Consider the following 25,955-nt stretch of genomic DNA (forward strand, 5'->3'; position numbering starts at 1 on the left):
TGGGCCCCAAAATGGCCTGCAGAAGCCTCCAGAACCTACTTCTGGTTTACTTTCAAAAACTAGAAGTAGCTTTTGGAGGTTTTTTGCAGGCCATTCTGAGCCCTGTGGGGTGAGCCATGGGCCTAGAGCGGTGGTGGTGAACCTATGGCATGCATGCCAGAGGGGGTACTCAGAGCCCTCTCTGTGGGCACGTGCACCGTTGCCCCAGCACAGAGTTCGCCAGAGCCTCCAGGAGGAACACCAGGAGGAGAGAATCTGAGGGGAGGCGGCGCCTCTGAGGACTCCAGCAAGCAGGTGCCTGAGCAGGGCCAGGACTGAGCCGCCTGCAACTCTGGAGGGCCCAGCTGGTGCAGTGCACCCAGGCCAGGAGGCTTCCGGGGCTGCAACTCTCTCCAGCCCGTGTTCGTGCAGGCCCCGGGCTGCTCCTGAGCATGCACTCTTCCCCGGCTTGGCTGGGTGCAGCACTAGCGCAGCCCCCCGCTGGACACGACTTTTGGGGCTACGATGCAATTGGCAGAGGCGAGGCTGCAGCTGCACTAGAGTGTAGTGTTTGCTTGCAGCGCGCAGAATCACCAAGGCAGAGGAGGAGGGAGGCGGCGCTGGCAGGGCAGAGCAGAGGAGGGCCTCACCCAGGGCAGGCAACAGGGTTCTGCCCACACAGGCGTTCCGAGGCAGAGCGGTGCCCCATCCAGGGACGGGCACACTCCCCTCCTCCCTCGCTTGCAACCGGGCAGCGAGGAGGGGAGACGCCACCCATTGTGTGTCTAGACCCCGTGGGAAAGCGCAGACACACATTCAAGGCTCTCGATCCGGAGCCAGCTCTGCTGGCAGGAGCAGCTTCCACACTTCGCCGGATGACAGCCCAATCCTAGCCATGTTTTCCTGGGAGTAAGCCCCATTGACTCAAATGGGACTTACTTCTGAGTAGACATGCATAGGATTGGCTGTGATCCCGTGCACAGGCTCGAGGTGCAGAAGCACCGCTTCAAGTGATCTTCTCCCCTCTCACTGGGCCACTCTTGGAAGCACCGCTGCGCCAACCTCCTCCGCTGGTCCCAGCACAGCTCTTTGCACCCTTTAAAAACCTGTGTGTAGGCTCCTGGGGCAGAGATATGTCCTCCTGCACCTGGAAAAGTTCTGTGCTGGGGCCCCTTCTGGTTGGCTGGGCCATGTGCCATGGCCTCATGCAGATGCGGTGCCTATTAATGTACTGAGCAAGGGGGGAGTGCAGCTCCCCCCCAGCACCCATCCATAGATGGAGAGCTGCTCGGAGAGAACCAGCCTCCAGTTCCTTTGGCTACGCAAAACAGTTTGTCAACATGTAAAGATTTTTAATCAAAATGCTTCCCCTCTGTCATTGTCACTTGTTAACAACAATTGTGTAATGTGACTCAGGGCCCAATCCTATCCAATTTTCCAGGCGCGGACGGCAGTCTGTTAAGTCTGTGGCGAAGGTGATTCCCATGGTGGGGTTGGAGAGGAGTTAGGTTGGAGGAGAGCATAGCTCACAGCGTGGCATAGCTGGAGTGAAGCAGAGCGCTAGGGCATAGCAAAGCTGCTGCGGGCTTTGGGGTGCCAGCCCTGCACGTGATGCTGGTCCTGCCTTACTAAGAAGTCCCATTGAAGTCAATGGAGCTTACTCCCAGGAAAGTGTGGATAGGATTGGACTTCCAGACACCAATCCTATGCATGTCTACTCAAAAGTAAGTCCATTGTAGTCAGTGGGGCTTATTCCCAGGAAAGTGAGGGTAAGATTGCAGCCTGAGTGCGCAGCATGAGTGCGTGGCGGGGACATTCTTGTGGTGGGGTTGGAGAGGAGCTAGGTTGGAGGGGAGCATAGCTCACAGCGTGGCATAGCTAGAGGGAAGTGGAGCTGGAAGGGAGCAGAGCACTCGGGCCACAGCGCGGGCTTTGCAGCGCCAGCCCTGCATGTGTCACTGGCCCTGCCTTGTTGCCCACTGGAGGCTTATCTATAAGAACATCACACAAAACTAATTTTTATATGATCTTAAAGGTAAACCACAGAATTGCTTCTCCGATCCTATTGGAAAAGAAGTGCATGCAGAATTTCACATAGCTGTGAGTGTTCATGAAATACAGCATGATGCAGCCATCCATCTAGGATACTGCTGGCTTAATAAAAAAATAAATGCAATCTTGCACAGTTTTACTATTATTGACAGTATTTATATTTCACTTTTCTAACTGTTCCCTGTCCTAAGGCTCTCACAATGTAAAAAAAAAGCAAAGGAACACCAACAGTCAGCCACCAGAAAAGACACTGCTGGGGGATTGCTTTCCTTACTTTGTTTGGATCATCTTATGCTTGTGAGCAGCTGTTTTCAGCTTTGAATTATATCAAATCTGACACCAGAAACAGACTAACAGATGACCTGAGTGCTGCATGTGTTGCTTTCAAAGTATGAGCCAAGGTTAGACAAATTATCAGCATGCATACAACAGCAAAAATCACATTAATTGTTCAAAAACATGCGAAATGCAAACTTTTACTTTTCAATAAAATCTGAAAGTTTTTTTATTGAAAGCTCATTGAAAGCTCTGTTATTGTGTATTAGGAGGAGGAGGAGTCAACAGTGGATGAACAGACATGTCTCCAGGGGCTCCTGAGAGACAGTCTGTTTCCCCCCCAAAAAACTGCAGGTCTGAAGAGGATCTGAAGATCTTTATCAGCAGAGACAAGATCTTTCCACTATCATGAGGCAAAGCAATGTAAAGATTCGCAGACCACAATTCAAACACACATCACATTCATGCCTATCTCTCCTACTTGCCACAAGTGAGGAGACAGCTGCTCTTCAAAACCGAAAACAAGAAGAGAAGTTGTGGTGAAGTTGTGGTACCATATTCACGGGTATCAAAAACTACATTGGTTTTTGCAGCTATACATTCAGAAACCTACGTTGGACTGCATTTACAGATTAAGAGGTGGAAAAGTGGGGAAAAGTTGCTTGCATATTCCATGGTAAAAACTTAGTTGTCTCATAGATATGGAAACCCAAGTGGGTTTTGCATCTAAACATGCGCTTATTCCATGGCAAATGACCATTTCTGCTTTTTGCGTGTTTGCTCTGGGCCTTGGGTACCATCATTGAAAACACCCTGCCCCATGTTGCTGCTTGCTACAAAACTAGATCAAGAATTCAGCTGAAGTACTTCCATGTACAGGCAGGTTTGGTGGTCAAAAGTAGTTCTTAATGAACCCTAGTCCAAGGTCATCTAAAGCTTTATTGAACGAGGTCTGGAAATGAATTGGGAAGTCGGCACAGATTATTAGGGTTTATCTCAGTAATGATCTGAGATCTCAGTAATGAATTCCTTATTATGATTTTAGCTGTGACTGACTTTTAGTGTTATACAGCTGTCAATTTTGTTTTAATTAGTCCAGGTTTTTTATTATGTTTTGTGGTTTTTTAAATTTCACTTTATTGTATTTCTTGTTGTATTTTATTTATTTACAAGGCAATTCGACAACTTTATCTTAAAATGTAGGTGAAATATACTTAACTTTGGCTGGATTCCCCCCCCCCCCTTGTTTTATTGTTTTCTTTAGCAGTGTTACTTTACAAATTAGGTCTTTCTGTGGCTTTTGAAATCTATCTGAAGCTGAAACTGAAACTTCTAGCTATTTTATTGTCCATCTTTGCTTCTGAAAGGCTTTGATTAGTTCTGAGTAAAGATGTACTGCTCAGTAATTTGGCCCTTTGTTTTTAGGAGGGTGTGGTGAGTCAGAAGTTATATTTGTAAAATTCTCTTTGCAAATGAGTCTAATTATGTAAAAATCGCTTTACTGTTTCTTCTCTTGTGTCTTACTCTTCAGTTGTATTAGTTGCTTGAAAGGAAAATACATTTTAAAACCAGCAAGTTATATATGTATGTATGCATAACTCATTTGTGTGTTTTTGCGCTTCCTGGTTCATTGCTCTTAACATACTGTAATGACTGCTGGTTGACTACTTCTCTTTGTTAAGTAAATTTGTGGCTAATAGCCCAGGATACTGAGTCAGTATTCCTTAATGTCACCCCTCTCAAGCCTAATGGGGATATGAGGATCATCGGGGATTACAAATGTACAACAGCAAGGCTCTCCAGCAGCATGCGTACCTGGTGCCGGTTATCAGCCATCTCCTCATCTTCCTTGCAGGTTCCAAGGTTTTCGGAAAATTGGACTTAGCCCAGGCTTATCAGCAGTTGCCAGTGGATAATGACACAGCAGAGGCACAGACAATAGTTACCCACCAGGGTGCCTTTAGGGTCAAGCGCTTACAGTTTGGCTTCTGTGTGGCACCAGGAATTTTTCAGGGCCTCATGGACACTCTCTTCAAAGGAATTCCTAGGGTCATTCCCTTCTTTGACACATGCGGATTGCCAGGGCATCAGATTCGGAATTCGCCAGTCACCTTCGCAAGGTCCTTCGCCGCTTCCAGTCTGCTGGACTTAAGATAAAGAAAGAGAAGTGCATCTTGGGAACCCCAAAAGTTGAGTTCCTCGGATACCTCATCGATGCTAATGGTATCCATCCTGTACCAGAAAAGGTTCGAGCTATCGTGAATGCCCCACCTCCAACCTCCAGGCAGGAGCTACAGGAATTTTTAGGACTTGTGAACTTTTACTATTCCTTTTTGCCACATAAGGCAGTGTTAGCAGAGCCACTCCATCACCTCCTGGACAAGAGGACCCGCTGGGTCTGGGGCCGCTGCGAGGATGCTGCCTTTCGAGAGGTAAAGAATTTACTCACTTCCAACTCCATACTGGCTGACTTTGATGAGTCACTTCCTGTTGTCCTTGCATGCGACGCCTCTCCATACAGTATTGGTGCAGTCCTCAGCCACACACTCCCAGATGGAAGAGAGGCTCCAGTAGCCTATTATTCGCACACCTTGTCTCCTGCTGAACGGAATGATGCACAGATAGACAGAGAGACTCTGGCTATAGTGGCGGGCATCAAAAAATTCCATGACTATCTTTATGGTTGACGATTTTTGATATTCACAGACCATAAGCCTCTGCTGGGTCTTTTCGCCCCAAATGAACAGACGCCACAGATTCTGTCTCCCCGCATCCTGCGTTGGTCCATATTCCTGGCAGCATATCAGTACTCCCTGAATTATAGGCCTGGCAAAGTGATGGGCCACGCAGGTGCCCTCAGTTGCCTTCCGCTGCCTGCTCATGGACCCGATTCGGCTCCAGCACAAGGCATCATGCTCCTGGAATCGCTCCCAGAACCGCCACTCCATGCGTCGGGCGTGGCTTCATGCTCAGCCAAGGACCGTATCCTTTCCCGTGTTCTCAACTGGGTGTGGAGGGGGTGACCTATGGACCGCATGCACGGAGAGTTCACTGCATATGTCTCCCGCCAGCACGAACTCTCAGCCCATGAGGGAAGCCAGGTCGTCATTCCAGCTAAGCTCTGTCACTGGGTCCTAGAAGCCCTACACGAAAACCATCCGGGCATCATACGAATGAAGGCACTGGCCAGGAGCTACGTCTGGTGGCCCAGAATTGATGCGGCCGTCGAAGAATGGGTGAATCGATGCAACACCTGCCAGAAGTCTCGGCCAGAAGCACCTAGAGTGCCTGTCCAACAGTGGGAGTCCACTCGCATCCCGTGGTTCCAACTACATATAGACTTTGCAGGGTCCTTTCACAGCCAAAATTTCTTCATTCTAGTGGACTCCTACACCAAATGGCTAAAAGTTGTCCCAGTAGCAGCTATGACATCCCGGGCAGTCGTCAAGGCTCTCAGCAAGATCTTTGCTACCTACGGCCTACCTGATACGATCGTGTCTGATAACGCTGCCCAGTTCACATCAGCAGAATTCAAGGAGTTCATCGGCAGGTATTTGATCCGCCATGTGACATCAGCTCCCTTCCATCCATCCACGAATGGTCAAGCTGAATGCATAGTGAGAACCACAAAAGAAGCACTCACCCGCATCATCCAGGGTAAGTGGGACCATCGGCTGGCAGTGTTCCTTTTCAGCCAGCGAGTCACACCATGCACTGCCACAGGCCGCAGTCCAGCAGAACTTCATAAGGGGCGGTGCCTGACAATGCATCTTGACTGGCTGCACCCAGACAGGACTTCGGAAAGACCACCGACCTCCGAGATACGAAAGGGTGCGCGTGGGTTCAGCCCAAACGACCCAGTGCATGTACGGAACGATGCAAATGGTCCAGCGTCGATCCCAGCAACCGTCATTAGAATCACAGGCCCCGTCTCATACGAGGTGGTCATTCCAGACGGCCGGACCTTCCGCCGTCATGTGAACCAGATGTGTCGCTGCCTGACTGACTCAGCACCCACCACACCAGTTCCAGTCCCCGGTAGAGAGCATCAGCTCTTGCCACAGTCTGGAGAGGCCATCAGTCCAGACGTAATACTGCAGGAACCGGAGACTTCCCTGGACTTACCTTAACCACCAGATGTCAGCGCACCTATGGGGAGTCCATCTGCCATAGATGTGCCAACCCCAGAGCTGACTGAGGAACCAGAGGTCCGGATACCGACACCGCGCTGTTCTTTGCGAATGCGGGTACAGCCCTGTCACTTACAGGACTTTGTTGGTTAATCTTGAACTGTACTTAGGGGGGAGGGGTGTTATGTATGTAAGTAATGCAGGATCGAAATCCTGCATAACTGATTAGCCCAGACTTATGGCTAGCCAATCAGGTGATGGATTGAAATCCTACCATCCAATTGGCCCTCTAGTTAATGTAAGTTCTGGCCAATTGGGTGATGGATCGAAATCCTACCACCCGGTTGGCCCTCTAATTAAAGCTTCAGTTGCACCAGTCATGGGAAGTCTGGGTGGAGTTAAAGGCTATAAAAAGCCAGGGGTTTGCCTTGTTTTATGCCAGGTTCTGTTCTGAAGATGGAATAAACATATTGAATTGTTATCACTATGCCTTCCTTGATTCACACGGACCCACTATATAACAGTTCCACTAAAATTGAGTGTTGGGAGGGTTAGAACAGACAAAAGAAAATATTTCTTTACTCAGTGTGTGGTCGGTCTGTGGAACTCCTTGCCGCAGGATGTGGTGACAGCATCTGGCCTGGATGCCATTAAAAGCGTATTGGACAAGTTTCTGGAGGAAAAATCCAATATGGGTTACAAGCCATGATGTGTATGTGCAACTTCCTGATTTTAGAAATGGGCTATGTCAGAATGCCAATGCAAGGGAGGGCACCAGGATGCAGGTCTCTTGTTATCTGATGTGTTCCCTGGGGCATTTGATGGGCCGCTGTGAGATACAGGAAGCTTGACTAGATGGGCCTATGGCCTGATCCAGTGGGGCTGTTCTTATGTTCTTATGTCTTAGCGCTGAACAACATTGAGTGCCTGCCTGTGCTGGAGGAGCTTGACAGTGAACCAACCCTAGAAGAACTTCACGTGGCCCTGGACTCCCTTGCCTTTGGCAAGGCACCTGGAAAAGACAGCATTCCTGCTGAAGTTCTAAAGTGCTGCAAAAAGATCTCCGGTCCAGATCAGACGGAAAGCTCTTCAACCTCTCCAGACTGAGAGCAAAGTCCAGCTGAAATGTCTGCGTGACTTCCTTTTTGCCGACGACGCAGCTGTCACTACCCACTCTGCCAAAGATCTCCAGCAGCTCATGGATTGTTTTAGCAAGGCCTGTCAAGATTTTGGTGACGATCAGCCTGAAGAAAACACAGGTCATAGTTCAGGATGTGGACTCACCTCCCTGTTAGAGAGATGCCTTCTGTTGCAGTTCCAAAGGCATGCTTCAGCAGGACAGCGAAGAAAATCCCAAACAAGGTTGGCACAAGAACACAGCCCTGCTTCACTCCGCTTCGGATGTCAAAGGGGTCTGATGTGGAGCCATCAAAGACTACAGTGCCCTTCATGTCCTTGTGGAAAGACCTGATGATGCTGAGGAGCCTGGGTGGACATCCAATCTTGGGGAGAATCTTGAAGAGGCCGTCCCTGCTGACCAGGTCGAAAGCCTTCCTGAGATCTATGAAGGCTATAAAGAGTGGCTGTTGCTGTTCTCTGCATTTCTCCTGCAGCTGTCTAAGGGAGAATACCATATCGGTGGTGGACCTGTTGGCTCAGAATCTGCATTGCGATTCTGGGTAGACGCTCTCTTCAAGTACCTGGAGCCTCTTCCGTGCAACTCGGGCAAACAGCTTTCCTACAACGCTAAGGAGAGAGATGCTGCGGTAGTTATCGCAGTCACCCCTGTTGCCTTTGTTCTTGTACAGCGTGATGATGTTTGCATCCCTCATGTCCTGAGATACTCCACCTTCTCTTCAGCAAAGGCAGAGGATTTCATGCAGCTCAGTGACAATGATCTCTTTGCAGCACTTTAGGACTTCAGCAGGGATGCTGTCTTTTCCAAGTGCCTTGCCAGAGGCAAGGGAGTTCAGGGCCACGTGAAGTTCTGCTAGGGTTGGTTCACTGTCAAGCTCCTCCAACACAGGCAGGCACTCAATGTTGTTCAGCACTTCCTCGGTTACTGCATTTTCTTGGGAATATAGCTCAGAGTCGTGCTGCACCCAGCGTTCCATCTGCTGCGCCCGGTCCTGGATGACCTCGCCTGCTGCAGACTTCAGAGGGGCAATTTTCTTCTGTGTTGGACCTAGGGCCAACTTGATACCGTCATACATCCCCTTGATGTTGCCCATGTCAGCTGCTATCTGTATCTGGGAACAGAGTTGGAGCCAGTAATCGTTAGCATATCTCCTGGCAGTCTGCTGGACTTTGCTGCGAGCAGCTCGGAGGACCTGCAGGTTGCGCTCACTGGGACAGGCTTTGTATGCTGCTAGAGCTCTCCTCTTTTCCTCAGTGACTGGTGTCAACTCCTCAAAGTGGGCTTCAAACCAGTCTGCTGTCTTGTTGGTCGTCTTGCCAAATATGGACAAGATGGTGTTGTAAACGGCATTTTTAAAATGTTTCCATCTGTTGGATGCATAAGAACATAAGAACAGCCCCACTGGATCAGGCCATAAGCCCATCTAGTCCATTTTCCTGTATCTCACAGCGGCCCACCAAATGCCCCAGGGAGCACACCAGATAACAAGAGACCTCATCCTGGTGCCCTCCCCTACATCTGGCATTCTGACTTAACCCATTCCTAAAATCAGGAGGTTGCGCATACACATCATGGTTTGTACCCCATAATGGATTTTTCCTCCAGAAACTCGTCCAATCCCCTTTTAAAGGCGTCTAGGCTAGACGCCAGCACCACATCCTGTGGCAAGGAGTTCCACAGACCGACCACGCGCTGAGTAAAGAAATATTTTCTTTTGTCTGTCCTAACCCGCCCAACACTCAATTTTAGTGAATGTCCCCTGGTTCTGGTATTATGTGAGAGTGTAAAGAGCATCTCCCTATCCACTCTGTCCATCCCCTGCATAATTTTGTATGTCTCAATCATGTCCCCCCTCAAGCGTCTCTTTTCTAGGCTGAAGAGGCCCAAACGCCGTAGCCTTTCCTCATAAGGAAGGTGCCCCAGCCCCGTATCAGCTGGACCTGGAAGAGATTCCTTAAGCTTTACCTGTATATTTGTAAATAAACCATGTATTACCAAACCACCAAAGGCTGTATCCAAAACAGGTAATGACTAAGCACTACTGAAATTGGTGAGACAAGTTTAGTTATAAAGTGGTATCTGAAGAAATCAGTCATAAGTCTCCTTTCCATAAAATGAAGCCAAACTCAGATAGTGCTGCCTCTGCTGCTTGGGGAAGCGGAGAGCCTGTAATGACACTTTGCTACCTGACTGCCTTGTGCAAGTTGTGCAAACTGGCTCTAATAATACCCTACAATATGAACCATATTACCAGACCATACTAAGACCCAATTAACCCATTATGCAGAGTGTGAAGGTATGTTGAAGTGGTAGAATTCTGGATTGTACCATTTCAGTCTTTGGGGAACCCCTGGTGGTTCATGCACAGGTGGATGATTTGAAAAAGTAAATTTTGGGGGGTAGTTCTTCATTCAAAGAACATACAGGATGTAGTAAACCAGGAAATCAAGGAAAGATTTGTACGAAACCTTTCCTTCAGTAGGCTTGCTGCCTACAATTTTTTGCATGAGAAGCATTCTAAAATATGAACCTGTACCTACAATCAGAAGTTACTCTGCTAACTGGGTAAGAGGCACTTTTTCAAGTAGGTGCTCCTCTTATATGGGGGAGAGTAACTGGCCATCCTCCACCCCAGCAGTGTCTTTTCTAGTGGCTTTCTGGTGTTTTTTTGCATCTTTTTAGATCAGCCATTTTCAGCCACTGTGCCGTGGCACACTGGTGTGTCACGAGTGGTCCACAGGTCTGCCACAGGAATTTGGGGGAAGGTAATTTATTAATAGGGCCAAAGGGAGATGCAAGCCCCCACTGGCATCATGGTGTGCCTTGTCAATTGTCAAAAATTTGGTGGTGTGCCTTGATCATTTTAGTGCCTTGTCTGTGTGCCGTGAGATGTAAAAGGTTGAAAATCACTGTTTTAGATTTTGAGCCCTTTTGGGACAGGGAGCTATTAGTTATTTGATTTTCTCTGTAAACCACTTTGTGAACTTTTAATTGAAAAGTGGTATATAAATACTGTTAATAATAATAATAGTAATAATGTTAGCAATTCTACCACCTCAACTTATCTCACTCTATGTAACATGAAGATTGTATCTAACCTTAGTGTCTGAGTAAGTCTAAGGGAAAGTTTTATATACAAGTGTCTCCCCATATATGTGGATCTGAGGGGCTCTCCACACTCATTACAGTACCTTTGTTTTTTGGTAGTAGTGCTGGAAGCAGGGAACATTCTTCTTAACTGAATGTGCAGGCAATCAGCCTGCATACTAGAGGGAGATCTGACAGAATGTTAATAGGAAGCAGAACAGTTCCTGCTAGTCTCCCTCCCTCTAGCATGCAGGCTGGTTGCCTGCACGTTTAGTTAAGCAAGAACATTCCTTGTTAAGCAAGAAGCACCCATGTTTTCAGCTCTACTAAACTAAAACAAAGGTAATGGGTGCAGTGGTGTGTGGGAGCTGCTCTTAACATAGAAGTCCTCTGTATCTGCAGTTTCCATATCTGTGGGTGGGTGGGGGTCAGAATTGAAACCCCACAGATATGAGAGGATGCCTGTGTTATGAACAATAGAAGTTCAGTGAATAGAAATTGAAAGCAGTTTGATAAAAGGTATCTAATTCCAATCTATTTTCTTCATCAGGGTATTAGAAACAATTTTAAATCTAGTCCTGGGATAGATTGCTACCCTAAGGCATATCTCTTTTAAAAGTTAATGGTTCTACACAACATTATCACCAGCACATTCTTACACAACACATTCAAGCAATAACTAGGTACCATTTTGCTAGTTATTTTTTGTGAATAAAGCAAGTGTATCCCAGACACAATTTACATTAACACATGTAATACCTTGGTCAACATTAAGTAATTGGTATACAAAACTTCCATTCCCCAGTTATTTTAAGTTGTTTTTCCAAACTAAAGCTTTGGAAAAGTCTGGATGTTGTTTGTCTTTTACAATTCTTATCGGTGTTTAACCACAGCAGGTAGTTGATCTGCAGCTACTAAGTTATGTAGTTGAAAGGTTTGCATAGGCCTATGCATTACTCTCAGATTATCTTTAGTTCCTGGGCCCTGATCAAGCCTGGAATAAGATCTAAATTTCAAAAAAGCTAGTGGGGAGGGAGAGAGATAAGTCTGTCTTAAGCATGTACGGGTTTTACCTCTGATTATGAAATTCCATGATTTTCCAGCTCGCTGGGGCTCCAAACATTACCCAAGCCTCACTCTGGTCATGTCTGGAGCCATTCTGAGACCAGTAGAGGCCAATGTGAAACCAGAAGTGCCCTTCTAGGACCCCTGGATGCCATTCTGAGGCCAGCAGAGGCCATGCAACCTGAGAGTCTCCAGAAGCAACTGGAGCACAGCTTGAGGCTTCAGGCTGGTGCACAGCCTTTGGAGGCTTCAGGCTGGGCAAAATCTGATGAAGTGCCGGGTGCAGGGGACCACGTTGAGCCAGATACAAAATCTGCAGATAAGTGGGCTCAAGTAGTGATCCAGTAAGTCCCAAAATGGGAGCCATGGAAACCTATGAGAGGAGCAGCAGAATCCTTAATGAAAACGCGCCACCCTCACTGGCAGACCGGGGGGGGGGCAGATGGGGAAAAAAACCCAGGCACTGAAGCTGCGATTCTCCCCTGCGTGTGTCACTTTAAAAAATATTGTCGCGTTGGCAGCTCCTTTGAGGCTTTTTTCAGAGCCTTGGTGTGTGGGGCGGGTGGGTTGGCTTTCCTCTGCCCCCTGAGCTCCCTGACAATCCCGCCAGCTGCTGCCCTCCTGTCCTGTTGCTCCGTCGCCGCCCCCACATGCTCGTGTCTTTGTTCCTTTTGAATTCTGCGGGCTCTGCTGAGGTTCCTGCCTTGTTCCCTTTCCAAGTCTCCAACCGGCTCAGCCAATCACCATCCTGCAAGCTCCTGGCTTTTTCTTTTGGAATGGCTCAGGGCACTTCACTGGCTGACCATCAGCCTAGCATGAGCTGCCCTCCTTCTGCAGCCATTGTGAGAAAAAAACAGAGCCTTTGCAGACTGCCTTTCCTGTGCGCAGCTCCCCATTCAGCGCCAGGAATGGAGGCTTTTCCTCCACAGCAGAGGTGCAGCTGGGGGTGTGCAGCAGAAGCTGAGTGTCTCAGAACCCCCTCCTGTGTGTGTCTACTCAGAAGTAAGCCCCATTATAGTCAGTGAGGCTTACTCCCAGGAAAATGTGGCTGGGATTGCAGCCTTAGAGCCCATTTCTGTGCGTGGGACTTAAAAAAATTTTTTTTTCTTGTTTGAGAAAATGAGCAGTGGCAAGGGCTTGCAGCCACTCCCTCCCTGCCAATATTTCTTTATCCATCTTGTAATTAGTCTGTGGAATTCTTTGCCACAGGAAGTAGTGATGGCAACTTGCCTAGATGCCTTTAAGAGGGGATTGGACAAATTTATAGACGAAAAGTTCATTATGGGTAACAAGTCATAGTAGGTATGTGCAAGCTCTTGGTTTTAGAGGCAGGCTTCCAGTGATTGCCAGATGCAGGGCACCAGGACGCAGGTTGTGCTGTTGTCTTGTGTGCTCCCTGAAGCATTTGGTGGGCCACTGTGAGATACAGGAAGCTGGACTAGATGGGCCTTTGGCCTGATCCAGATCTTAGGGTTCTTCTTGTGTTCTTAATAATAGAAGCCACTAAACATTTATAATCTGCTGAGAGGCAGGGAATTGGGTATCTATTATTACACTGCAATTCTGTGCTGCTGTTAATAATAATAATAAATATATATGCAGTAAAAAATGAAGACCTGAACTTAGTGAGTACTGCTGCTGATGCTTTATTTCAGGGGTGTCCAAAGTTTTTGGCAGGAGGGCCACATCATCTCTCTGACATTGTATCAGGGGCCGGGGGAAAAAATAATTAATTTCCATTTAAAATTTGAATAAATTTATATAAGTTTACATAAATGAATATATTAAAGATGAACTTATATGAATAAATGGAGGTCTTGCAATAGCTCAAGTACTATAGAAGTCCTTACACAAAGCAAGACCAGCCTTTCCTTTGCTGCTGCTACTGCATCACGGATGTGAAACAGCAAGCAGTGGAGGGAGCCCTCATCCCACACAGCTCACGTGAGAAGCCAAACAGTTGCCCTCATGCTGAGAGCAGTTGTGTCAGGCCAGTGCGGGCTCCAACAAATCTCCAGAGGACCAGAGGCTCATTGGAGACTGGGGGTTCCCTGAGGGCCGCAAGTGGCCCCAGGGCCGGGGTTTGGGCACCCCTGCTTTATTCTAATGCTCTAACTCCAATGCTCCTTACTGTTGTTTAACATAAACAAATCATGCATTTGCTTGCTATAGTGCTGTGTTCAGTAAATTGCTATTGTGCTATCCTGGCCTTCACTGTTTAGTCTACCACTTAGGCAGCTATCTGTAGGAAACAGAGATAAAGAAAGCAGGGCTAAATTTGCCTTGCCTTAGGTTGATTCACACATGTCTCTTTTGCTGGCCTTGTGGTTTTCACCATGCCCAGACATATGTATTTGCTTGCTACAGTGGTGTAGCCTTGAAATCATTTATCAGATGTGAGATGGCTAATGCTGCTGTGTTGTGCTGCTTCTCCAATGTAGTGGTGTCCACCTTACGCTGCTTTCTGTGGGAAACAGAGATGCAGAAAGCTGGGCTAGATAGGCCAAGGCAAGGCCAGTTTCCAGTATGACTTGTTTCCATGCTCTCTTGTGAACCACTCACACAAGTCTCTTTTGCTTTCAGTGAACTCACATGCACATGTCTGTTTTGCTATAAGTTTCTCACTAACACTGCAAATCTGGTCTTGTGGTTTTATGCCATAAATATCTATGTTGCTTTCAGTGTGTTCAGCAGGGTTCTTACATGTACTCTCAAGCAGTCCAGTGCTGCAAATCGAACCTTTTGTGCAACATTAATATGCTGCTGTGCTGCTTGTCCAATGTGATGCTGTCTATATTCAGCAGCTGTGTGTAGGCAGCTTTTAAAAATCACATAGTTTTGCAAATAATAAATTTAATTAATTGAATTGTGGACGCCAAAATATGTTTGCCCCAGGTGACAGATGGCCTAGGTATGCCACTGGCCACCCTATACAACGTATAGGATTGTGGCCCTAATGGGAGCCACGGCCAATTGCCCCATAGGTCGAGGGAGCCACCAGTAAAAAAAAATTTAGGAACCACTTATGTAACTATTACAGCAAAAAACAAGCTTACGTCTTGAAGACATAAAAAAAGTCTTTTTCACAGACGACCAGAACTAAAAGAACACTCCACTCTTAAGTTTGTGATCCTACCCTTTTGGCCCCTACAAGATTCAAGACAGAGAAGATTGGGCTTGCCTTCCTTCACGTCTCTTTGTATAATGAAATATGCGCTTTGTATCTTTTTTATTAAACTGTTCAGAAATCTTACTGAGCTTCTGTGCTTACCTAGGAAATAATTTTGTGACTCAGGTAACCTATTTTTGAACACCTGGGCAGGGTTCTCAGTGGCCAATTCACAGCTATGGAATTCCTTTCTTCCTGGGGGATCATTTTCTCTCACACAGAACCAGTTTTGCACCAGTATAGGCCAGTTTTGTACCATCTCTATTAATGTGATATAATGTAATGTCCCCTCACTATTAATGTTTTGGTAGCTAGCAAATAATTTTTTGTTTCTCTAGGCCAGGGGTGCCCAAACCCCAGCTCAGGGGCCACCTGCTGCCCTTGTGGACTCCAGTATGGCCTGTGGGGAACCCCCAGTCTCCAATGAACCTCTGGCTCTCTGGAGACTTGTTGGAGCCCGCACTAGCCCGATGCAACAGCTCTCAGTGTGAGGGTGATTATTTGATCAATTGAGTGAGCTGTGGGATGAGGACTCCCTCCACTGCTTGCTGTTTCATGTGTGTGATGCAGCAGTAGCAGTGAAGGAAAGGTTGGCCTTGCTTTGTGCAAGGCCTTTTTTAGGCTCTGTGCTATATTTCAAGACCTTCATTCATTCATGTAAGTTCCATCTCTAATATAAATGTAAATTTATTCACAGTTGAAATGTAAATTCTTTTTTTCCTGGCTCCCATCACAGATGGTGCGGTCCTTCTGCCAAAAGGTTTGGACACTCCTGCTCTAGGTGTTTTAGTGGCATTGATTTTTCAATCATCTCTTAATCAGTTCTTAACTTGTTGGCTATTTTTAATATGTTTTCTTTTTATATTTGAGATGTCAGGTTTATTTTTTGTGCTCTGAATTGCTTTAGATACAAAAAGGTGGGGTATAATTCTTAAATAAATTTTTGTTTCATGAATTGAATATGAATGTGTCATTGGTACACATTCAGAAACATCTGAATGTTGTGGTTTCTTGAAAGATAGAAATCTTTCAAATTGTAAAAATCCCTACGGGGATTTAAAATGCCTGCCTATGTAAACCTCCTTGAATAAAGTCTGAGAAATCTAAGGACCAAGAAAGGCGGTATAGAAATACCTGTATTATTATTATTATTACTATTGGTAGACTCTGGCAGGGGATATCAGCTTTCTCTGACTTAGAACAACAACAACAACAACAACAACAACAGTATTTATATACTGCTTTTCAACAAAAAGTTCACAAAGCGGTTTACAGAGAAAATCAAATATCTAATGGCTCCCTGTCCCAAAAGGGCTCACAATCTAAAAAGATGCAACACCAGCAGACAGCCACTAGAACAGACAGTGCTGGGTTGAGGTGGGCCAGAACAGAGCCTATCCAAGAGATGTGATCACATGGGCCCTTGGAAAATCACTTCCTTTGTCTGGAAGTACCAACTGTCTTAATAATTTTTCATAAATTCAAAGACATTTAGCTTTTTATTTTCTCTTACAATTGAAATAATTACTTTAAATATTTAATCTAAAAATATGTATTAATAAATTATTAAGAAAATTACAATTTGTATAGTTCACTACAGAAAGTCATTCACATAATTATGTTCGCAGTTCTGTTATTGTATTCCATCAAGGAATGGTCTGTTTTATAGTGTTATATTTGTGCCTCTATTCTTTTCTCATCTGTGAAATGTTGCATTAATCCTAGATCTGAAGAGAGAAGCCAGTATCTGTCACATGCTGAAGCATCCTCATATTGTTGAACTTTTGGAGACGTACAGTTCTGATGGAATGCTTTATATGGTTTTCGAATTGTAAGTTTTATTTCTTTCATAATACTTTGCTTATTGTGCATGAATGTTTTAAGGAGGTTTACAATTAAATCTAACCAAACTGAATTAGCATACTGTTTTAGGCTGCCAGTTAGCATTCTCTTTCATAATATTTAGGCTTAGAATTAAATAATACTAAGCAGTTCTCTAAACCATTTCTCTGAATATATAGAATATAGAATAATGATATATTTTAGAAAATGGAACAGGATTAATTTTCTTCCGCTATGTGTGGAATTCTTGGCACTCATATGTGGGACTTTTTGAATTCTAGCCAATATCTTTATTATGTAGATCTATATGCAGAAATACAGTCATGTCTTGGCATTCTTTTCCAATAACCCCCACAGATGTCAAAACCCGCATCTAAACAAATTCATGGGGCAGGGCACCCAGACCTCCAAACGCAACTGGAGCTATGCTCTGGTCCTGTTTGGAAAGGTACAGGTTGGACCTCAGTGTGGTTTGGGGGACCCATGTTGAAACAAATCTGAAGTTACAAAATCTGCGGATGCCAAGGTTCTACCTGTAGTAGATTTTATGAACCTCATTGCAGGGTGGATAATGTAAAACTACTTTGCTCTGCAAACCATCTATATTTTTAAAGTCTACACAGATTAATTTAAAATCAAATATCGGTATAAAAATATTTGCCTTTTTAAAAACTGAAATAGTGACTGACCCTGTGAAAACTTGTAATTTTTTATGAAGGTTTTGTGACTATAAAAATATTGACTCATTAAAATATTTCACCTCTGCAGTTAGATTATAGACATAAATGTTTGGAGACACTCCAGTGTATAGATGTTTTTACATTCCTGAATAGTAATTTTGTTTGACTGTTGTCTCCAGTTCACTGGTAACTGAGGAAATTAAGGTGCATAATTGGTCCTGATGTGACGATTAGGAAGATTTCACCAGTTAGTAATCTTCTAAATGGATTTCCATCACATACTAAACAATTTATTAGCTGTGCAATGTCATACATAGGTCCCAGCTCTCTTTTAAAGAAGCATGAACTTCTCAGTCTAATGATGTTTTAAAAGTTGTCTCCTTTTTCTTTCCCTGATAAAACATGTATGAGAAAGGAGTAAAGAATTAAAATTTTTTAAACCTAACTAAGGCATCTAGTCCCTGGATAAGTCTGTAAAGTGCATTTTCTTATTTCTGGGAAATACTTTGAGAATTCTCATGTGGAAGGAAAACTACTGGTTAATTGCTCTTGATAATTTACTGAGAGTCTGTCTCCATCTACTGGTGAGAAATTAATCACACCACCAGATTTTAGTTTACTATAAATGTTCTTACTTCTTTGTAGTATGTATATATCGTTTTTGGTTAACTATATCGTGCATTGTCTAGTACTTCAATAGAGGAAAAGTATTTTTGATGTTGGATACAATGTTTATTCTACAGACAATTGTCAAAACAATCAAATATTTAGAAAGCAATTGTGGTCTACGAGGTTTCACAGCTGGCAGAAACAAGGCACATAAACATGTATTTGAGATATATTCTATAAATAGAGAGAGAGTTTTTTAAAAAAATATTCTTAATACAGATGCAGCCTATTTATCCACGGATTTTTTATCTGCGGATTTGTCTCAACGAGAATGGGGTGGGGCTACTGAAAGTCACACACACCTTTGCCTCCTTTGCCCTGAGCTGGCATCTCGATCCATTTCCAGGCAGCCCAAATCACTGCAAAAAGTCTCTGTTTTGCCCAGGCAGGGAAATAGCCCTGGAGCCATGGAAGAGGCTCCCCTTGCAAAGGAACAGTAACATTCCTGGAGCCTGTGAGCCAGCCGACGCTGAAGAGGGGAAGGGAGGGACCAAAAACCTCTGTAGCTAGAACACATACAGCAAGGTGGAGCACTCTCTCACACACACACACACACACATGTGCGCAGTAGCAACAGAGGGGATTGCTTTAAAAAAAACCGGGAGTGTTTACCGAGCCTTGGAGAGACAGGTGAGGGTGAGCAGAGAGCCAGAGTACAAGTCCCAGAATGCTCTGGGGCAGAGGAGTTTTCACAATGGCTGCAGCCAGGGAGGCCTGCAAGAGTGGCAGCAGCGAAGAGGAGGAGGAGAACCTACAGTGCTGTCGGGAGGCTGCCTGGGACACAGAGGGCTCCCAAGCAAGCTCAGGATCCCACCTGTGAAAGGGGAAGGGGGGGAGGGGAGGGGATTGATAACAGCTGCCTTAGTTTCCTTCCATCCAGAAGTGTCAGGCTGCAAGCTGTATTTGCGTGACTATGGGATTTAGCACAATGTGTTTTTTGTTAATCACGCCGAGTCATGAAACAGAACTAATGTGGATAAATAGTCTGTACCTGTAATCACATATTGGGCAAAATTTTTAGATAATACAACTTCACAATTTTGAAAACACTTCTTTTTGTGACTTGCCACACAACTGATATGTAACTATTGCTTATAACCATATGTTATATAACCATTTCTTATATGGATTTTCTACTTACCATGGAAAGCAGTGACCCTAATAATCCATGAAGTTGGAGTCTAGTGCTTGTGTGTACATACACATGCAGCTGTTGCAAACAGTAATACTTCTGTAACATTTCACTATGATTTATGGCAATAGATATAAAATGCTTTTTATTGTATTCATGTACTTTACATAAAGAGAGCAATAGGAAAATAGTAATGTGGCCTGTGACTAGGCCATGCTTAGTTCTAAATTCTAGAATAGTTGCTTACATGGGAACTTATGAGTGTCTTCTAAAATTTGGAACTATGCAGAGGAAGATGGGATAGAAATTAATGAATTAATAATAAATATTGGGTGCCAGTACAGAGTTTAGATTTGACTATTTCAATACTCACCCAGAAATTATGACCCAATCTTTTGGATTTCTTTTCATTTTATATTACCTCATGCTTATGAGTGTATAAGGCTTATACAGTTTGATATTTCAAGATATGCAGTCACCCCTCCTTGTGCATAGATTACATTCCAGAGTTGGCATGCAGATGCAAAACTGTGGATGCAGGGGTATCCCCCCCCCACCCGTGGCGAATACATTCTCGGTTCCACCACAGATAAAAGCAAACTCTGGCACCAAGCATTGTTTCTCATGACTCTTCCTTTGCAGGATTCTTCATTTGCAGCCCTTCCTGTTAGAGAATGCTAGAGGAGAAAAGTGAGAAGCAGTCAGCCAGAATGCTAGAGGAGGGAGACAGCCAGAATGGTAATGGGACATGAACAGCTGACTACTTCTTTCATTCATCCTCTGTTCTGTGACAAGAAGGGCTGCAAACAAAGACCATGCAAAGGAAGACAGATAAGTAAAGAGCGTGATGGAGGTGGAGAACCATGGATGGGGGACGAGGATACCTATACTCAGAATTGCCTTGAAAATTAATGAAATGGCAGGCATAATCGCTTGCACTATTTAAAGTGTTTTTCTCTGGATTTTTTTTCCTTATCTTTGGTTTGCCAAGTGTGTATAGTTGCATTTGCACAAGTAAAGTTTGCCCAAGATGAGGGGCACTGTATTGTTAGTTCTCAAAACTGTTCTTGATAGGGAAATACACATAGAGGAATACATGTAGGGAATGTATTAGAATGCAGAATCATATGGATTCTCATTTTTATTTTATTCTTTCTCAGTTTACTCCTTGCACGCAAACCAGATACCTTTGTTTCTAATAGTCGCTCATAAGCATTCAGAAATATTATTGTTCAATATTCATTTCTGAGACCATTTTGCCAGTACTCTATTATATTTTGATCTGAAATATACTGATTGCTAGTTGTATTGTAAAATCTGCCTGTTATTAGTCTTCCCAGTAGGAAATAGGTTGGAATGGCAACATTATTATTTAAATACATTGAAAACATTATAATAATAATTAATAATAATAATTGCAACAAACTTGAGTTTTATATTTATAGTGTTAGCTTAATTACAGGGCTGCTGTAGTAATGGCCAAGAGATTGAGGTACAGCACAGTCTTGTTCAAATCTTGTCTCTGCCTTGGTAACCTCAGGCCACCAACCAACCTTGGTTTACTCCTTTTCATCAGCTCCCCTTCCCGCAATTTGGGGACAATGCTTCCATTACAGTATTGTGGTAAGGATAGCAGTATGAAATATTTTGAACACTTGAATGTGCAAATACTTAATACTATGCAAATACTTAATAGTAATAGTAGCATTAGGCCTGCAATCCAGCACACATTTACCTGGAAGTACCTGATCCCACTGAACTCAATGAGTCTTATTTCTAAGTAGATATGCCTAAACTTGCTCTATTAATAGTGGAGTTTTAAACCAAATTTTGAAAGTGTAAAATTGATGCAGCATTAGTTTTGGAAGAGCTATTTCTGATCTTACAAAAATATTTTTTTCACATATATACTCTTTTTACCTGTAGTATGGATGGTGCAGATCTCTGCTTTGAAATTGTAAAGAGAGCTGATGCTGGTTTTGTATACAGTGAAGCTGTAGCCAGGTATGTATTATTTTAATCTGTTGGGGTAATGAGGGGGATTAATAATTTCTGAAGAACTACCTAATATGTATTTAGTTATTTGTAAGCAACTTTATAAATAACTGAACTAAAACATATCAGGATTCAAAATCTACTTGTACTGGTATAATTTTGAGCTTCAAACCAATTCCCTTGGCATTAAAAGATTTTGTTCTGGTACTGGCTCAGCATTGTATAGATAAATCACAATTACTAACATTCTGTTATCAGCTGCACTTCATTTTAAAACTATGTAAACCAGGAATTGTAAAAGGTTTGAAGGCCATGATCCAGCCAAAGTTCAGCAGATTTAGAACAGCAGAGGGAGCAGACCAAGGCCTTCTTTACTCAGCATCCTTTGCATGAGTCAAGTGTGTCCAAGACAAGTTTCCCTTTCTTCTGCACATTTATAGGTTATAGGATAAGTTTTTTTCCCCCTTTTAGTGGGAATATGTTCATGTATTAGTCACGCTTTATGATTATATTTTATTATCTAGGTGTTCAAGAGTTGAGAATATCTGACACTGGGACTATTTTCAAGTTGTCCAAAGGGTATGTGGGTAAGGATTAATGAATCACAGGTATTACAGAGAGAGCTTTTCAAGGGTATTTAGTTTGTGACAACAGAAAGGAGTGGTAAGAAGAGAATATTCTGTAGGAATTAAGTGTAGTGTGTATAAAAATGATTGGGGTGCGTAGGTCATATAGTAAAGTGAAGAAGTGAGTTAGAGAGGGTAGGAGTGTTGAATAAAGCAAATGGGTTGCAGAACAGAATGAGACTAATGATGTGACTTTAGGAGGAACAAGCGGGGCCTCTAAAAAGGTTGCAGTGGAATGGGGAGGGTTGACAGCTCTTGTGAGCTGTGGTTTTAATCCTCAAAAAAATGAAATTTCTCTTCAATGGCACATGAAGGAATAATGCAACAAAGCTGCAGACTTATTTTCAGTCTTCATTTCTGCAGAAATTATTTAGTGTCTCATTCCCAGTTTAGAATTGCCTCCCTCTTTTCAGTTTGTACGTGCACTTCTAAAACAGACTTCTCAGTGTTCTGTTTTGCAGTTTGCCCTCAACCTTTCTCTACCCCAATTGTACTTTGCACTTGCATTGAAAATGAAAATCTGTGTTCCTAGGGAAGGGGTCTATACAGAATATGAGTGTTCTATGGATAATCCTTCCACTTTCGACACCTCTTTAGGAGTTCAGACTTTCTCCCTTTAACACTTGCACTGATTCTCCCCAGGAAACAAATGGGACGCGCCCTTGTTAATCTCTCATTTTTCAAAAACAAAGGAAGAAATGGTCTGGGAATTTGGCTCCCTATCTTACAAGACTATCCAAGCAACAGTGCCAGCAAGGAAGATTTCTCTGCCCTTCCTTCACCTCAAGAGGAGAATGGTGGCATCTCTCTCAGTGGCAGCCAAGCACTCATGATCATGTAGATGCCCTCTTCCTCTTTGACTAAACTCAGCTTCTCTTCTCTGTCATCAGCTAACCAACCACCCACAGCCTTAATATTCTTGCTCATACTATACAACTTGCACTGTTTTAGATTTTTCATTCTTCCTTGCCTCCTCTTCCAGGTGCCTGCAGTTTGTCCAGGCAACAGGGAGCAGTACAATTGTGGGGAGATATAGTGCAGCTCACAAATCTCCAGAGCAACAGAGGCTGTACTGAAGAGAATACAGGTCGGCCCTCCTTATCTTCGGGCTTGGTACCTGCGGATTTGACCCAACTCAAGTCTGGAGGGCCTCACTGTGCCTCCCAGACGTGACTGGAAGAATCTTCCTGTTTTTTTGCATCTGGAAGCGCATCTCAGAAGGCTCCAGCAGGCCTTCTGAGGCATGGGGAGGCTGCGTGCAGCCTCCTTGTGACTCAGAACACCTCTGGATGAAACTGGAAAGCACTTCTGATCATGTCTGGAGATCCTCTGATGGCCCCAACCCGCAGATTCGGTTATTCACTGCTTGTGGTATATGGGGGGGTGGTCTGGGAATGGACCCCCCCATGGATACATTCATTGACTATAGCCAAGGCTACATCCCAGTTCGTTCAGAGCTCTCATGGCTAAGGTTTGCTAGGCTTATATGTGCGTTCTCACTCACCAAGTAAGTCCACACATGTGCAGCCCTGTTTCCCATTTGGGAGGATTTTGCTTTCTTGAGGTGCATAATGGTTGATGAAGAGATTTTCTCCCAAGTATGGTGGAAATTTTGCTCTATCAGCAGCCCTGTTGTGCCAGCAGCTTATGAATCCGGGATCGCCAACTTTGCTGTTGGAGAGAATAATAGAGTTCTTGCATTTGGGCATTCCAATTTTAGGAATGGTGAAGGGCTTTCAGAACATGTTTCTGAGGGGAATCTGGTGGATATTTTTGGAAATTATCTGAGTTTAGCACTCTTCTGATACAGTACAGTCAATTCTCTTTATGCGCAAATTCGCCATCTGCAAATTCATTTATCTGCGAGGGACAGAATTACCACCTACTTGTTATCTGTGACTACTGTGCTGGATCACTCAGGATGGGGGTCTCAGCGCAGTTACAAGCAGGCAGGCAGGAGTGAGAGAGGTTATAGGATGAGGAGGAGGAGAAGAGATAGTTGCTGCCTCATGAGCAGAAGGCCGCACCAGTACAATGCAGGGGCAGAGGAAAACACGCCTATACAGTATATGGCTGTTGGGGGAGGGGGTTGCAGTAATCATCTCCAGCCAATTATGCATCTCATTTTTTGTAAAGTTGTCTGGATTGGGTCAGTTTTCTTCATCAAATGGGCATTGATATTGGCCCATGGAGAATCATCAGACACAATTTGTGTCTGCTTCCAGACTTTCCCCACCATCTTGGGTACCATCTCAGAGACTCCAGCTGAACCTTCACAATCTTGGTAATAAGAGGCCAGGACTTGCCTGGATCCTGACAGAAGTTGTCTCTGAAAGGCAACATGAGGGTTGCTGTGGAGCTGGGGCAAGCCCAGGGAAGGAACCAAGAAACACGTGGAGGAGGAGGAGGACTTGAAGCAACCCCTCCTCACTGCTGAACTTGAGGCCTCGTCATTGGGCCAGCAACCTTCTCCAAGGGATAGCCAGCATGGAAGAAGAAGTATCAGATGTTGAAGAACCCTCATTATCACCCAGCTCCATAGACCAAGTTAAGATTCAGGCTCATAATGTTCATAGAGTGTATGGTGAAGAGGATCCCCTGGAACCTCCTTCCATTTTCCCCATGGGCTCAGCGATTCAGTATCTGCTAATTTAGTATCCACTAGTTTTTCCTGGAACCTAACCTAACCCTAGTTAGGTTAACCCTAGTGAATAACGCGAACTAACTGTATTTGCCTACCTACAGAAACAAGACAAAGTGGAGACAGTGTGTGTTTTCAGGTATGCCAAACCGAGGCAATTGTTCTAAAGAGCCTGCTGCTGTAGAAATTGGCAATGGAGATTGACATATGGTCATTGTGAAGATTAAAGAATTCTATATAGGCAGTAACTATAGAATAGTTTAGTAGGAGTCCCATTTAGTAGTTTAGTCCCATTTTCAGTGGGAGCCATATGGCCCCCAGGGCACATTTGTGGGAGGGGTTAATAGATGTTTAATTTCATACAATCTTTTTTCCTTGTTTGACAAGGGGGCCCTAAAACCTGAGGTGAGGGGCTGTAGCATGAAAAAAGGTTGAGAATGGCTGGGATAGAGGATGGAAAGGCAGTCTCTCCCCTTTCTATAGTTATTGCATTCCTTATCACTAGGAAATTTCTTGGCAAAACTCAGATTATCCTATGAAAAGTGCCAAGGATCTCTTGCTACCTCAGCGTTACAAGTTTTTTGTCGGGGCATGTCATTCTATGTAGTTGTGTAGATCTGCTTTCATAAATGACACTGCCATCTCCTTTCTTTTCCAAAAAGCCTGCATTTGAAACATAAAGACAAACCATGGTTTGGCGCTATGCAAGCAAGACCTGTACTCATCCTCTCCCTCCTCCACTTTACACTCTGATTTTGTTTCTGATTTTGCAGCAAATTGCAGAATGCTTTTGCATCCAAACTGAACAAAATCGTAATCTGCTCCCAAATCAGAATTGCAAAGTTTAGTTTGAACATTATTGATTAATGTAACGATGCAATAATTTTTTTAAAAGGAAATCGTATTTGCTTCAAACTCTTGCACCAGATGTTCAGTTTTTATTGCATAGCAATTATGCGATATTTCTTAAAATCTCATTTCTAACTTTTTGAAAACCAAAATAGATTAGACTTGCAGAGAAAATGAAGTATTAAAACAAAGATTGCAGTTAATTTGTAAGGAGGTTTCACTGAACTCAGTAGAACTTCCTTGGTAGACATGGATAGGATTACACTGTAAGTTGCCTATCAGTATAGTGCAGATGTTCCCAAACTGGAGCATCAAGAAGCCCTAACCTGGGAAGCTCTGTCTCTGCCCTCGTAAGGGGCAGGGCAGGGGGATGGCAGTGATGTGATCACCATGATTGCACCACCACTGGTGACAGAAGGGGGTTTAAAGTTACACAAGCCAACACCAGCATCTGGGGGCTGCAGGGAGCTCCGTGGACCCCTCTGCAGACCTCCCCACACCTCAGAAGTGTTAAAAATAGCTATCACAACCCACTTCCGGTTAGTTTCGTGATTGTAAAACTTGAAATGGGTCACAATCGCAATTTTTAGAATAAGTTGGGGTAATGCTGGTTTAGTGTGGAAAC

General features: G+C 44.3%; 1 protein-coding gene across 2 annotated transcripts in view; it reads left to right on the forward strand.

Annotated features, from left to right (window-relative positions):
- Window positions 1–25,955, forward strand: part of CASK (calcium/calmodulin dependent serine protein kinase) — a 252,904-nt gene that overhangs the window by 88,677 nt on the left and 138,272 nt on the right. For both annotated transcript variants that reach the window (XM_066619767.1, XM_066619768.1), the window contains exons 3-4: window positions 16,622–16,727; window positions 21,146–21,223. In XM_066619767.1, the coding sequence (XP_066475864.1) occupies window positions 16,622–16,727; window positions 21,146–21,223 (184 nt within the window). The remainder of the gene's footprint in view (window positions 1–16,621; window positions 16,728–21,145; window positions 21,224–25,955) is intronic.

This window comes from Tiliqua scincoides, chromosome 3 (genome assembly GCF_035046505.1).
Source record: "Tiliqua scincoides isolate rTilSci1 chromosome 3, rTilSci1.hap2, whole genome shotgun sequence".
Classification (NCBI taxonomy): Eukaryota; Metazoa; Chordata; class Lepidosauria; order Squamata; family Scincidae; genus Tiliqua; species Tiliqua scincoides.